We start from the raw sequence: 14,332 nt of genomic DNA, 5'->3' as shown, positions 1-14,332 counted from the left end.
CGTCGTAATCGTACCTGCCAATTCGGCACGACTCTCGGCACAGGTGAAAGTATACGCGGCGAACGAAACATTTTCGCCTAACGTCCTAAATCGTTGAAGTCACGCTTTTCGCAAGCCGCCGTGGCTGTTTTGGTAAACGGCGAGAAAAAGTGAATTTCGAATCCTTAATCGCCGTCCCGCGAATTATTTGTAAAGCCTTGTAAGAGTTCTTAACCCGTTGGCGTTCGAGCTGCGAGCGCCGCATCTGGATCAAAAATTATTTTCCGTCTAACGCGGCCGTATTAGAACGGTGCGTGTATATACATCACCAAAAGGAAAGGTGTATTTTAATGGCGCATTTTCAATCGCATATGTGCAATTTCTAACTACGCCGAGCTGTATTTTAATTTTCCAGCCACCAGATACGTATTTCCTTATACAGATCGCTCGGAAAGATCTGAGAACGCGCGTTGGCAGAATTCCGACAACTGGAAAAGGGAATTAAACCTCGGCATGATTATAATTATCCGTTGTGAGGGATTCACCGGTTTGTGTCACGCTTTGATAAATGTCGCATAGGATTTTAACGCGCCCCCCCCCTCCCCCCGAGCAATGTAACAATAACGGACGCTACACATTGCACATGAGCTCGTCCAATTAAATTCCCTTCGGGGTGGATCGACAAATGCATAACGTGTTGATAACTATCCACGTTCGCCCGCGCATCGATTTTCACGGCTAATTTTGCTATTACACGCAACGACGTAACTATAATAGGGCGCCGCGGTCATTTCTTTCTCTCTCTCTCTCTCTCTCTCTCTCTCTCTCTCTCTCTCTCTCTCTCTCTCTCTCTCTCTCTCTCTCTCCTCCTCTCTCTCTCCTCTCTCCGGCCGTTTCTCTATGATCTACCCAGTGGAGTTTCCTGCAACGAGAAGTCTTCGGACAGTGGTGAATAATCACCCGGAATTAGCCTCTCACTGGCAGCGAAATGGCTTTCGTAGCCTCGAACCGTTCGTAAACGTTATTTACTCGCTCCTGTATTGTCGGAATTCTATACCGATCGAACGTAAAATGGTCGGAAAAACCTTTCCGGACAGTTGCGCGCTAGATTCCCTGAATCGCTTATAACAAACTTGCAACACCTTTGCCCGCGATCCTACAAGTCAGCGAGTCCAGACAGACAATATTATACATGTAGGTAAATTTATTCACCGTGCGTCCGTAAACTTGCAACTTTGTGCAACTTTATGCAAACCGTTGCGCATTACATGTCGTTAGATCGAATATGCTCCCCCCCCCCCCCAACGACCTAGTGAATTTAGATAAAGTATCGTCCTTCGTATCTACGCGCCATAACCGCGCCTGCATTACATAGGTCGATAGTGCGCAGGCTATCCGACATCCGACCGTCATACTTGTCGGGTGGATCGGATTGACCGTTCGATGAAAAATAAGTATCCGGAGAAAATATAAAAATAAAAATTAGACGTCATTCTCTTGTTTGCAAAAATTATACGGCAATTTGCTTCTATAAGAATGCGGCCATGATTGTCTTTAAACAGAACTGTCCAATAATTTATAATCAATTACAACACTAAGAATTGCTGTAACTATTTACAATGAATCCAATGAGTGCTGATTATTATTAATTTTCTCTTTAATAAAGTAATATCAAAATTGAATATGACGATCAGATTCACATTACATCGATGTTATAACTGGTAAGATATTAATGCGCGGCTCAGTAGAATCAACAAGTGTGGATCCACGGGACGACGTCGTAGTCACGTCGTCGCGCGAATCGATCGCGAAAGAAGACGCGAATGAAGAACACGCCGTGGCGAGAAACGGGAATAAGAACTTCCTCCCTCGCGGCGCGAATCGCACGCGCGGATTCCCACGGTGCGAGATAAGGCGCGAGCCGGGAGATAAAGAGAGACCACGAGGAGAGAGATGAGAAGGGGAATACGGGAGAGAGAAAAAAAAGAGAAGGGAAAAGGATGATGGGAAGAGAAAAGACGGCGGGAAGGAGGAGGAGGAGGAGGATGCGTGGAGAGCGGCGGAGAGGGAAGGAGAGGCGAGGACGATGTGGGAAAAGAGGAAGCTAATCAGAAGCGGAAGTACGCTCTGGCGAGGCCCGAGGCCTTGAGAAGGCATAGTCGGCCGCGTGGCTTTTAGCTCTCTTAATTGCAACTTCATTTAACGCGCCGTTCGGCCAATCCGGACCTCGCATGCCGGGAATAGCGCGTCTTAATAAGCATCTTATCGCGCGTACGCCTGAGAAGGGAACGGACGAACGGACCGTGGAAGGTGGAAAAGTACGAGGCGAAAATATGAAGCACACGAAGAAAAGTGCGTTTTGTCTTCCTGCGAGACGGATCGACGCAATTCGCGGCGCAAATCGCGGATATCATCTTCTGGTTTCTGTATCTTTAATGCGAGCATATTTTAAGCGTAAGTCACGTTTTATTTCTACAATTTTGCAAAAGTAGAATGTGGCTTTTAAACTATACCTATCTGAGGCACCTGTGTATAGTCTCGAGTTTTAATTGTAGCCACATAAAAAAAAAAAGGATTGCACGAGCGAGCGTTATGAGCGTATTTGTTTTGGAAACGCGGAAAAGCGATAGCGAGATCGATAAGGGGTTTACGAATATCCAATTAGCACTTGCGTCGTTTATCTGGATTGCAGTTATCTCGCGATATCCACGTTAATGACATCAAGCTGCGATAATAGAATACTCAATAGAATCATTGATAAAAATTACGATAACTCCACATTCTCGCGTTTATTCGCGACCACTCCTCCTATAATTTATTTCGAGAAATAGTTTCTTCCTTGAAAGTGAGTAGAAACATTATTGGTGATTAAAATCGTATTCGATTCGATATTAGCAGAAATGACTCCGTTATTAGCAGAAATGACTCAAGTCAGTTTACTTAACGCAAATCCAATATTACTCACTCCGTGGTTTGTTTCAATTTTTTCCATATCGATTGATTGATATCAGTGCGTATCAGATGCGTGTTCTACATCGCTGCCGATCTGTGATGATATTTCACAGATTACAAAATCGTTTATTATCTCCTTAATTAATTACAATTGATCTCGTAACCCACTTCTGTTTTGCTCGGCCGATTACTTAACAATTGAAAATATTCTCGAAAAATGTCAAGTGAAATGATCTAGCGGAATGAAAAATTAATCCCGTAAGTTAAAAATGGCAAAACTTAATGCTATTAACATGATATTTGAATATAAATCATTATTTTTATATTATTGAATATTAAAAATTATTAATTTATTTTTAAATATAAATTATTATTTTTATATTTTATAAAAAAGAGAAGTCTCTTAATTAGACGTTACTATTTGCAAAGTACAGGAATTCTTTCCCATCGAAACGGTGCATGCAACATTTGACGTTCGCAATATTTTTCTCTGTCAATTAGTAAGCGCAAATGGATATTAATTATTCATAATTGCTCGGCACAGAGATACTCTTTTTTCGCTCATCTTTTTCTCATGGCCGTGCAACGTGGTAATTGCACGTCGAGTCGGGCATCTCCGCAAAGCGGCTTCGGCAAATTTAAGGAGAGTGACGATGGAATGTATACGGAGGCACAAATAATTATCATCAAATGTTTGCGGTCGCACGTTAAATGATTTGACCATAAATCTCCGTTGCGAATTAGGTTCTCGATGTATAGTTTAGTGAAATCGGACAGTTGACATAGTCAAATTTATTCGCGCCGACGGTAGTGCGAATGACTCCGTAGCAAGCTATTGTTAATTAACGTGTAGAAACTCATTTGAAATTTGCGTTAAACATTTTTAACCATTAAGAATTATCAGCTGCAAAATCGGTTTTACTCAGAAAAGTTAGTTTCTTTCAATTTCCTTCGAATACTTTACGCTTCAGTTAAAAGATAATAAGCTTAAAAATCTTTTATCATTTGTTTCACATGAGTTAATATTAGAAGAGGAATAAAGATAAAATAAATTATACAAAGAAATGGAATAATGAAGATAGTTTCAGAGCGCGTGATTCAGAACAATAATGAAGTTAGAAGTAGAGAATATATACATATAAGGGTAAACAGTACAGTTATTGGCCACTCTACAATGATTGGCCACATCTTAAAAAATTAAAGATTATAAAGAAAATAATTATTATAATATTTTTGTATTTATAATTAAAAACATTGTAATAGTAGTTTCTTTATAATCTTTAATTTTTTAAAATGTGGTCAATCATTGTAAAGTGGCCAACAACTGTATACTGTTTACCCCTAACAGGTGATAAATATTTGCATCACGGAACGTTATTTCCTTGTTTGGATTCTGTCAAAACTAAAGGTGGATTCAATAATTGATAGTAAATTTTTCTGAATAATCTCGAATTTACATAAATTCAATTTGCACACGCGTATCTGAAAAAAAAGGAGTATTTGCATCTGCTGTCGCTTACCAAAAGGAACTTTCTCGCGTCGCGATTATTGTCGTATCCAGACGCGCGCATGAAGTGGCGCGGGCAAAAAGTCTCGCGGGAACACGGGAAGTTCGGACTGGTTCACCTTTCGGGGCCCGACGGCGAATTTTGTCGCTGCATTTGCGGTATATATACGATGAGCACTCTATGCAGCCCGTGAACCACGTTAAGAACGCCGCCGTGCGAGCTCTCGTCCGCGAGATAATGGCAAGATGAATGCGAAATGGCGAACGCGCAGAGGCACCTTTCGATACGCGACCTTGACTGGAGATCGCTTTTTCTCTCCACGATTCGTCATTCCTCGCCATTGATGACCACACTGGACTCCGCGAGAGAGGAGCGGCTCGTCGTTTCTCTTTTTTTTTCTTCTTCCTCTTCTTCTCCGTTTTGTCTTTTTCTCTCGAAACGGTTACACAACAATCGTCCATATTGCGACCATGGTGCGCCGCTGAACTTGAATTATTGTGCTCAGAAGAAGTTTTCCTGTCTTCCCGCGTATCCTCCGTCTCTCTCACGAGAGAGTTTACAGCTGCCTATTACGACGTATGATATTAAGCGTATTTCATTCGCCGCCAGAGACGGTTTCACTCGGGTTTCCTGTTTTTTTCCTGCTTTTATTTTTTTTTTAATTTTTTGCTTTCCTACTCCCAAGGCAACTCCGAAATTATCGCGATGGTCGAAATCGCAAATGCCATCAAGGTACTTTCAAAATTTCTACACGTATATGAATCATCGACGATAAGAACGTCAATATAACATGTTTGTCATCAAACATATATTTGGCGTAAACACGTTTATTACTAAAATGCCTTTTTGCATCACGTATAAAATACTAGGAATAAACAAATATTTATTTAAAATATCGTTACGTTTTTTTGTACTAATAACATCGAATAATTTTCGCCTTTTTATCGAATTACGCGAATCTCTACTAATTATTCATTATATTTCGCTGAGGGCAAACGATATTCCCCCCCCCCCGATATTACCGCTAAAATAAACTTATATTAATAGATATTGGTGCGATAAGACTCGCACTTGGTCGGCTTAGCGTAGTTATACTGTTTAATGAGTTTAGTTGCATACTTCTATATGAGTTACATAATTTAGCGTGATCTTTCAAATGGAAACTGGAACAGTTTTTTAAGACAATAACTATGTCATTTGCGTTTCGTGGTTCCGCCGATATTCATATTTTTTCATTGTCAGCGCTGTTCGCCGCAATCTATCTACCTGTCTCTCGTTACACACGTTAGGCCTGGCCGTCGTTTTTACTACCAATTATGTCGTCGCATTAATTTGCACTGCCTTCTGCATCCAATCGCATGGAATGTCAGTCCACAACCGCGACAATTGCCTCATTATCGCTGGCTGTTTCACCGTTTCATTTATAAGATACAAAGTGACATAAGCCTTGACGACAAGTGAAAGAATTGACGGATTAGATGATACCGTTTGCGTGTATGCGTGTGTGCCTATAAATATGTACGAATAAAAATCCGACGTTTATTAATGATGAAAAATGTCAAAAAAATTCTGAAGAATAACCGCTATGTAATAATCGTATCGCCGAGTTTTCTCGCGCGATTAGTGCCGATCGTCGTCAAATCGATACCTGTATCTTTTCACTTTATCATATCATATCCAAACATTTTTTAACGCTATGTCGACATTACATCATCGATCATCCTTAACCCTCACTTGAGCATGCCGAACGTAGCCACCGCGCGACAGAACAACACTCCATTGAAATATGGAGTTACGATAATAAAAAGATCGAGTCAAAGTCATTTTAATTCGACATTGTAGCACGATTTACCCTAAATTATACATCTTTTTTTTACCTCGTTTAATTTATCTCTGTACGAGTGATATATTATGCATCAGGAATTATACGGAACTATCGGCTCGGAATTGTTTTATTCGCATGGACAACTTCGGAGCATAAATTGGCTCTGGATCGCCACGTAACAAAACGGCGTACTCCGAATCATTCGAATTTTAAAGCGGTTAAAATTAACACGATTATTCGTTGCCACAATTATGGTCAACAGGATATAACTAGCGTGAAAAACAAACTTAACTTTATCCGCGCTTATCGTTTATGGCACCTGTCGATTGTCTATACGCCAGGTTCGACCGTCAGTATAAACGTAGAATATATCACTGGCGTGAGAAACAAGCGTGTCGCGTGGCATGCAACGAATAATCTTTAAATCGCCTTTTGCAAGCTATCGATTTGCCGGGCGCGATCAATTAACCGGCGGGTTCGAGGAAAGAGATGTGTCACTTAACGCCGTTTTGGTCTTAACGCCCGCGAGAACAGATTTCCGAGGGGGAAAGAACCTTATATAATCGAATCGGTATTGTACCTAGGAATTATACGAGCCGTGCTCATTTTTCTCACCTTGCGCTTTTTCTACTACTGCGCTCGCTGTCCAACGTGTGGTCGCTGACGGTAGGTCCAGGGTGAGCAACGCGACGCAGTATATATCCCACGGGACTATCTCGTCGAGTCACGTGAAAAACATTCTCTTTGCGAGCCGGCGGTGACGAGCCGAGATCCCGTGACATCGGCGACGTGGACGACGCTGCTGCGGGCACGTGACGTACATTGATATTCCACGGTATGGATCACACACCGCACTGACGGGCACGAGAGAAACAGATCAGTCGCGGTAACGTCGAACGAGAGAAACGTGCACGAGAGGAGCACGCTCGCGATCGCGGCGAGCTCGAGATGTACCGGCACTTTGTAATCACTTCACACTCGCGGACATGATCTCGCACGGCGGACAAGAGGAGATTCACCACCTTCGAGGATGTCGTTACTCGCAATCAGCCGTTCTTCGCGATCCTCCTGGTCAATTCGCGTTTCATCTCACTGCTTTGCTGTTTTGCGCCCGCTCGCGCGCTGTCACACGTGGTTTCGTCTCGCAACGCATACAGGCGCGCTACGTACAACGCGCGCTTCCTCCGATTTAGATCACCTGTAAACTCGACGCGGGGAGATTCGCCGTGATGAGAAGAGCAGACGTTACGCCGCGCCGGCCCGTTACGGGGACGATCTTCGACGACGTCCGCGACAATGATAAAGGGCGACGATGACGATGACGACGGATAACTCTTTTTTTTCCTCCAACGGGGTCTGCTCCGTTGACTGCCCAGGGTCAACCGGCTGGCTCTGCGCGCGGCACTTTTACCCGTTGGATACTCTCAAGGACTCGGAGGTGGCTCCTATTCCTTTCTCTTATCCTTTCGCGCGCGCGCCTTTTTTATCCCGCTAACCTTTTTAAGCGCACTTTTAATTCCGCTCGGCCGGGTGTCCCCGGCGAACGCTGCCGCCCGGTGGTTCCCCAGTGGTATTATCTCGGTATTATCGCTCTTTCTTTTTTATCGCGGATTACCGAAAATTTCTCTCGCCGTTGCCTTCGCGAATTCAGCGTCGTCGTCGTGCGGCGCGACGCACCGTGACGTTCGGCGGGAGAGCGGGAGAGCGGAAAGCGAGTGGATCTCGCCACATCCGGATCGTCTTTCAGACTCGTCCTTCGCTACCGCGGTCTGCTCTCCGCCTCTTTCTCCACGTTCCGAGAGAGCGAGTCTTCTTCCCTCGGCCCGCTCGACGTCTTCCTCGTCCTCGTCGTCGAACCACGCGACGGTCGCGAGGACTCCTGTCCTCCGCGCGAGAAATTCGCGTCCTCCTCCTGCGGTTTTCGCGCACACGGTTGTCGTATCGCGGTCTGTTCCTCTCCTCCTCCTGCTTCTCCTCCTTCTCCTCCTTTGCCTTTTCTCCCTCTCCGTCTCTGACTGTCTCTCTCTCTTTCTTCGCTGTCCTTTTCCCTTCCGCGTCTCCCTTTCCGTCTGTCTATCTCCTTTCTCTTCTGCGTGTTGTAATCCCTTTTGCGAAACTTCTTGCGCCCGGACGAGGCGGCGAAGTAAAAGCGAGCGCGCCGTCGATCGTGAACTGAGGGAGAGAGAGAGAGAGAGACAGGTTAAATTTGCACGCGAATACCGCGCGTCGAGTCCTTCCTTGGTGCTGCTACTGGGATGCCGCTCGATGATAATGATGATGATAATGATAATGTTGACGAATGACGATGAAGACTACTCTCCTAGAGACTCCGGAAACGCATTACCGGTGGGATACCAGCGACTGTGACCTTGAACATTCGCGTTTCGCGCTGGACGGAGTGAAACGCGCGGGACCGATCACTTTCCATCGTTCGTTCTCGTTGTCAGCGCCGTGTCGCTCGCACGGCCGAGGCACAGCGCGACACTCGCATTTTCTCGATCCAGGTCTACCCCGACGACGGTGGAAAACTCGTGTCGTGACACCTCCGCACTCGCCGACACACCTCCGCGAGCGCGAGTGTATTTCGTGAAGCAGCGGACTAGAAAACGTTGTTACGCAATGAACGGAGCACCGTTTCTCTTCTTCTCTTCTCTCCTTGGGTTGTTTTCTTCTTTTCCCTAGTACGCCCTCTTTGGCTTCACCGGGACGCGTAGATTCTCCGGATCAGCGGAGCTCCTCGTCAAGGGCGCCGAAGGGGCGTCAGCATGATTCGCGATCATGCGAATCCGAACACACGCACGAATACACACGCTCTTACTATCACTGTCTCTGTCTCTCTTTCTGTCTCTCTATTTCTCTCTCTCTCTCTCCCTCTCTCTCTCTCTCTCTCTCTCTCTCTCTCTTTCTGTTTCCTTAGGAGAAAGAACGATATCGGAAGTCGGCGGAGAAAGACGGGCAGAGAGAGAGGCAAGAGATATTCGGCGGTATCCAGCCTACAGGAGGCAGGATCGGATTTTAGCGCGCGCAGCCACGCGCTCCCGTGAAGTCGACGGTTTCAACTTTTACTTTCAGCTCTTACACAACGCGGCCCGCTCTTGCTGGTACGTAAGCGGCGAGCGTGCAACGAGTCCTGGGTCTCAGCTTCGAAGTCTTCTTCTTGTGTTCTTCTCTTCTTATTATTCTTCTTCTCTTCTCTTTCGCTGTTTCTTCCCTTCTTTTTTATTCTTCTTCCTCTTCTGCTTTTCTTTAGTTCCTTCACTTCCTTGTATCTCTTTTGCGTCAACGTCAACAATCGTAGAGCCAACGAACTTTCGAAGAATAAATTTCAATCTCTAAAATTGGAGCTGTCAAAAGTCTGTCGGAAACACTTCCTTGGAAATCCTTTCTTCTTGCGTCTGTAACCGAGGAGAATGCGTTGATTGACGAAAACACATGAGGGTTAAGCGTGTGTCACAGCAGGGGATTAGATCTGTTGTCTTCCAAATGTGTCATCCGCAAATGTTGAAGGTGATAATATATCGATGGCGCGATCGTGGGGGGTTTGCCTGTTTTAACGAGATCACTTCAGGCTTCAGGTAACTATCTAGGAGATCCGGTCGAGTTAATGCACTCCCGCAGGATATCCGGAAGTGGGAGGACACTCGGTTAACCACGTGTCCTCGCGGCGATCAGCGAGGATACTTGACGACGTTGTCAGTTTTCCTCGTGATGGTTCGTAACGCACTCCCGCGCGTATACGAGCGGTGACACTCTTGATTGAAGTCGACGTATGTTTTTTGCGCGTGTTCGCTATCTCTCTCTCTCTCTTTCTTTCTCTCTCTCTCTCTATCTATCTTTCTTTCTCTCCCACTCTTTCTTCTTGTTTCATTCTGTCTGTCTCTCTCTCTTTTTCCTCTCTCTGTTTCTCTCTCTCTCTCTCTCTCTCTCTCTCTCTCTCTTTCTCTTTACGTCGGAGGACTTCTTCAGGGAGAGAGGGTTCTCTTCCGGTCTCCGCGATGTGTCTCACTGCTCCTCGCTCCGTCGTAACTTTTGCGCAAAGCCGGGACCCTCTCTCACTCTCTACCTCTTCCTTTCTCTCTCTCACTCTCCCGCTCTTACTCTCCCTCTCGCTCGCGCTCTCTCTTTCTCTGTCCTAGGTAAGCGCGAAGAGAGGTAGAGCCGGTCGGTCGGCAGGAGGTGGCGGCGGCGGCGGCGGTGGCGGCGGTGGTGGTGGTCGCCCACCAAGCGTTGGTAGTAGTGGCACATGAGCGATACTCCAACGTGTATCGGATGAGTACAACCACGACGGCGACTAGCGGCGGTAGTGGTGGTCATGGTAACGATGGTGATAGCGACAGTAGCTGTAATAGTGGCGGAGAGGTAGTGGCAAAGAAGCGGCCAGGTGTGGGCCTCTAGATTTATGGGGTTCAGAAAGGGTTGAGGGTCCGAAAAGTGTGTTTCTCCCTGCGAGCTCCCCCAGCGTTACACTCCGCATCGGTGAGGAGGCTTTGCGAGTTTGTGAGTTTATTTGTAAAACGATCGTGGTATTGGTTCCTCGTTGAGTGGCACCTTTCTTCTGTCTTTCTCTCGCTCTCGCACACCCTTGCGCCACCTCTCCTCTCTACATCTCTCTGCCTCTCTGTCCGTCCCTTTCTCTCTTTACGTGTCTCTCTATCTCTCGTTTTCCCTTTCTTGCTCTTTCTCCCCCACCAGAAGTATCCCACCTACCACTACCTTCCTCCACTCTTCCTTTCCCCACTAGTGCTCTCACTATTGCATTACAAATAGCTCTCTTGCCTAGGTCTTATTGGTGAGGTGTCGCTCTCTCTCTCTCTCTCTCTCTCTCTCTCTCTCTCTCTCTCTCTCTCTCTCTCTCTCTCTCTCTCTCTCTCTCTCTCTCTCTCTCTCTCTCTCTCTCTCTCTCTCTCTCTCTCTCTCTCTCTCTCTCTATCTTTTTCTCTCCCTCTCTTTCTCTTTCTCTCTTTCTCTCTCTCTTTCTCTCTTTGTGTAACATAGATCATACGCGCGTGTATAGGTACACGTGTACATTGCACGTCTTCGCTTATACACGCGGTGGTTTACATGTTCCGCCAGTGCACATGCACAAGGCGATAAGAGCATACTTTCTGGTCTCCGTCCGTTTTATTGAAGCACGATTCTCCCGTCTTTCTGTCTTTCTTTTTCTTCCTCACCCCTATCCTTCTGTTCTGACTCGCCCTGTCTCCTTTCTACAGCCTTGCGCTCTCTCTCTCTCTCTCTCTCTCTCTCTCTCTCTCTCGCTCGCTCGCTCCTTCTTCTCCCCTCTCTTTTATCTTTCTCTCAATATTGCTCTAACGTGTATCGCGAAGACGCACACCAGCTCAGCCTCTATGCTCTGGTTTTGCCATCCTCGTCATTCGTACGCGACAAAATAGAAGCACTCCTTGTCGTCGCAATGGTGTGTAATACAAGAACGAGCGTTCACGTCAGCGAGCGCGCGCGTAAAATACGTAAGAATGAAGCGAATGCCGCAGTCGTAATCTGCTATTAGCTTCTTCCTAGTTCCTCCAGTCTTTTCACATCCTTCGCTACCTGCCGACAGTTCCTGTTCCTTCCGTTGTATTCATTTGTCTTCTTCTCACATTTTTCTCCCTTCTCCATTTTTGCATTTACGATTTCTACTCCGCCTTTTGTCTCCTTTCTTCCGTCTTCTTATTTTGCTTCCAGATACATTTTTTGTCTAGTTCATTCATTGGCGAGGCCTCCATATTCCTACGATTCTCACTCCGCCCTCGTCTCTTCCATCTTTTCAAGAGTTTCTCCATACTTTTTTTCTTCCAGTTCATTCGTGAAGTTGCTCCTCCCACACGTTTCCTTTTCTCTGTCCTTCCTTTTTTTTCTATCTCTTTATTACGACGTTTAAAATGCTCTTATTAATACCGGTTCATTAATCTCAATTTACTTCTTTCTTTTAATTTACATGAAAAGACGATATACAAATACAAGAAATATATTTTGCAACATATTTCGTGTATTTGTATGTCGCCTTTTTATTAATTACTCGCTGTCCTTGAATGTAATATTTTGAAAAAACTTTTGTGACATTAAACTTACAAGATCTGAATCACAAAAAATGTATATACATATTTTTACTGAAACCAAATGTGGTTTGACTTTTCAGCCTTTTAGATTATTGAAATATATGACAATTTGCGTATAAAAGAAAGAGAAAGAGAGATAAAGAAAGAACTAAAAAATATTCAAAATGAAAATGACTTGTATCGAATTGAAGTACGAAATTTTCTGCGTTATCTTCAGGCGCTCGCAAAACAACGAACTGTTTCACCTTTTCCTTTCTCGCGCCTTTCTCTTATAACTCCGCGCAATTCTTCCATTCATTCTTCCTTACTGTCTCTCTTTCTCTTTCTCGCTTGCGCGCACTCTCTTTCAAAAAACACGTAGGCGGCCCCACGTAAAGGTCTCTCTTTCTCATCAAGTGGAATTATATCGACATGATGGACGCTTGTTGTAGCGACTCGGGCGTTTTACGAGCGATCGATCGCGAAATGCTTGAATGATTCGACGGTAAACACCGTCCGATTAATGTCCATCACTCCGTTCGCGAACTGGACCACGGTTTTTCGTTCGTCGATCGGTAAACACGTAGCTCGCGATCGGACAGTCAGAACTGCGATTGAAACCGGTATAATTTTGTCGAGCATCAAAGATTTTGATGATTGCAGAAAATGATATTCGGTTCGTTATTAGGATTAGAATGCCGAGAAATAAAATCGACAATACTGGTTTTAATTACCGCTTACATCACACTCCTCATGAGAGTATAGTATATTACATTACAAGGGCCGAAAGTTGAATTTTCGGCCCTGCGCGTCATGATGCCCCGAGGCGAAGCCGAGGGCATCATGACGAGCAGGACCGAGATTTCAACTTTTGGCCCGCGTAGTGTATACGATTTTTCTTCATAGCCGGTCGAAAGTACGTTATTAATTTTACTTTTTTTAACTTTAAATGTTAATAAGCATGTTTTTGATGCCTGCCCCCGACATTTGCGGCACGAGCGAAGCGAGTGCCGCTGGTCGGGGGGGCAGGCATCAAATACATTCCAAGAGTCGTCTTGTCATATTTTGTAAAAATAAATTAATTCTATTAGCTTTCAAGTTAAGAAAATTACCTATGTTAACATTGTCTCTTGAATTTAATGTGCTTTTCAAAATTGACCAAACACTTCATAAAGTTGACGGCTTTAATTTTTTAGATAGGTCCTTAAAATACACAACCAAATTATTTTCTTCACAGTTTGACAGTGAAGTTTTGTGTTCTATCTGCCACTTTTTATACGTGTCGTAAACAAGATTGTATCGATCAACAGACTTCTTTGGCAACGTATCTGTATTTATTATCAATCGCGCTTCTGCATCGAAATTTCGTATAACTTCTTCCTCGTCTACGGATTCATCAGATGACATATTGACAGAACAATATTGATGACTATTTTTAAGGTTAAAGGGCGTTACGGTTTAAAGTTATAGAGAGCGCGCGTGTACTTTTCACAGGGAGTAAATGTTAAACTTTCGTCCTTGCTATTAGGGACGAAAGTACGTACTTTCGACCGAGGTATGAAGAAAAAATTATTACGGATTAATTATGAATAGTTGAGTAAAAACAGTTACGTGAAAAAAAAACTCATCGACCGTCAGAAACATACGTCGGAACGTGGATTAATAAACGTATCTGCTTTGTCACCGTTTTATATAACAAAGTCATTATTGAAAACGGCGCGATTATTTTTAATTTGAAGCGAGAATCATGACAGGGTCGTGTCAAAAATGTGTTATGCAAGTAAGCCTGAAGTCTGAATATGCGTGCATATTCTCGCATCGCATCGTTCGTTAAACGCCATCGTTAACCGCCTTCGTTAACAAGAATTTTAAATGTCTAATCGCGAGTATTTATTATCATAGCGAAACGCGCGGGTTTGCATGCGGCGCACGGCGCCGCCTTTGCTTTTAGTTCGCTTTTAATGTGCGGCCGGCTCTATCTTTCGCGTTCTCATATCGCTCTCATATCCCCCGCTCGCCGCTCCGCAAGG

General features: G+C 44.7%; 1 protein-coding gene across 4 annotated transcripts in view; it reads right to left on the bottom strand.

Moving 5' to 3' along the window:
- Ken (zinc finger and BTB domain-containing ken and barbie protein) overlaps positions 1-10,081 on the bottom strand; it is a 35,736-nt gene extending 25,655 nt beyond the window's left edge. Inside the window, exon 1 of one of the 4 annotated variants that reach the window (XM_077401954.1) lies at positions 6,880-10,081. Coding sequence is in view for 3 of the 4 variants with exons in the window: in XM_077401953.1 (XP_077258079.1) it covers positions 4,452-4,502 (51 nt within the window). In the remaining variant the exon portion in view is untranslated. Of the gene's footprint in view, positions 1-4,451; positions 4,669-6,879 lie in introns of those variants that run through there. The other 3 variants (XM_077401953.1, XM_077401951.1, XM_077401950.1) reach the window with 3 other exon arrangements.
- Between the last annotated feature and the right edge of the window lie 4,251 nt (positions 10,082-14,332).

The sequence above is a fragment of the Temnothorax americanus genome, unplaced genomic scaffold, assembly GCF_048541705.1.
Source record: "Temnothorax americanus isolate GAGA-0224 unplaced genomic scaffold, ASM4854170v1 Scaffold15, whole genome shotgun sequence".
Taxonomy (NCBI): Eukaryota; Metazoa; Arthropoda; class Insecta; order Hymenoptera; family Formicidae; genus Temnothorax; species Temnothorax americanus.
The sequence above is the reverse complement of the archived record's forward strand: the minus strand, read 5'-3'. Positions and strand labels throughout refer to the sequence as shown.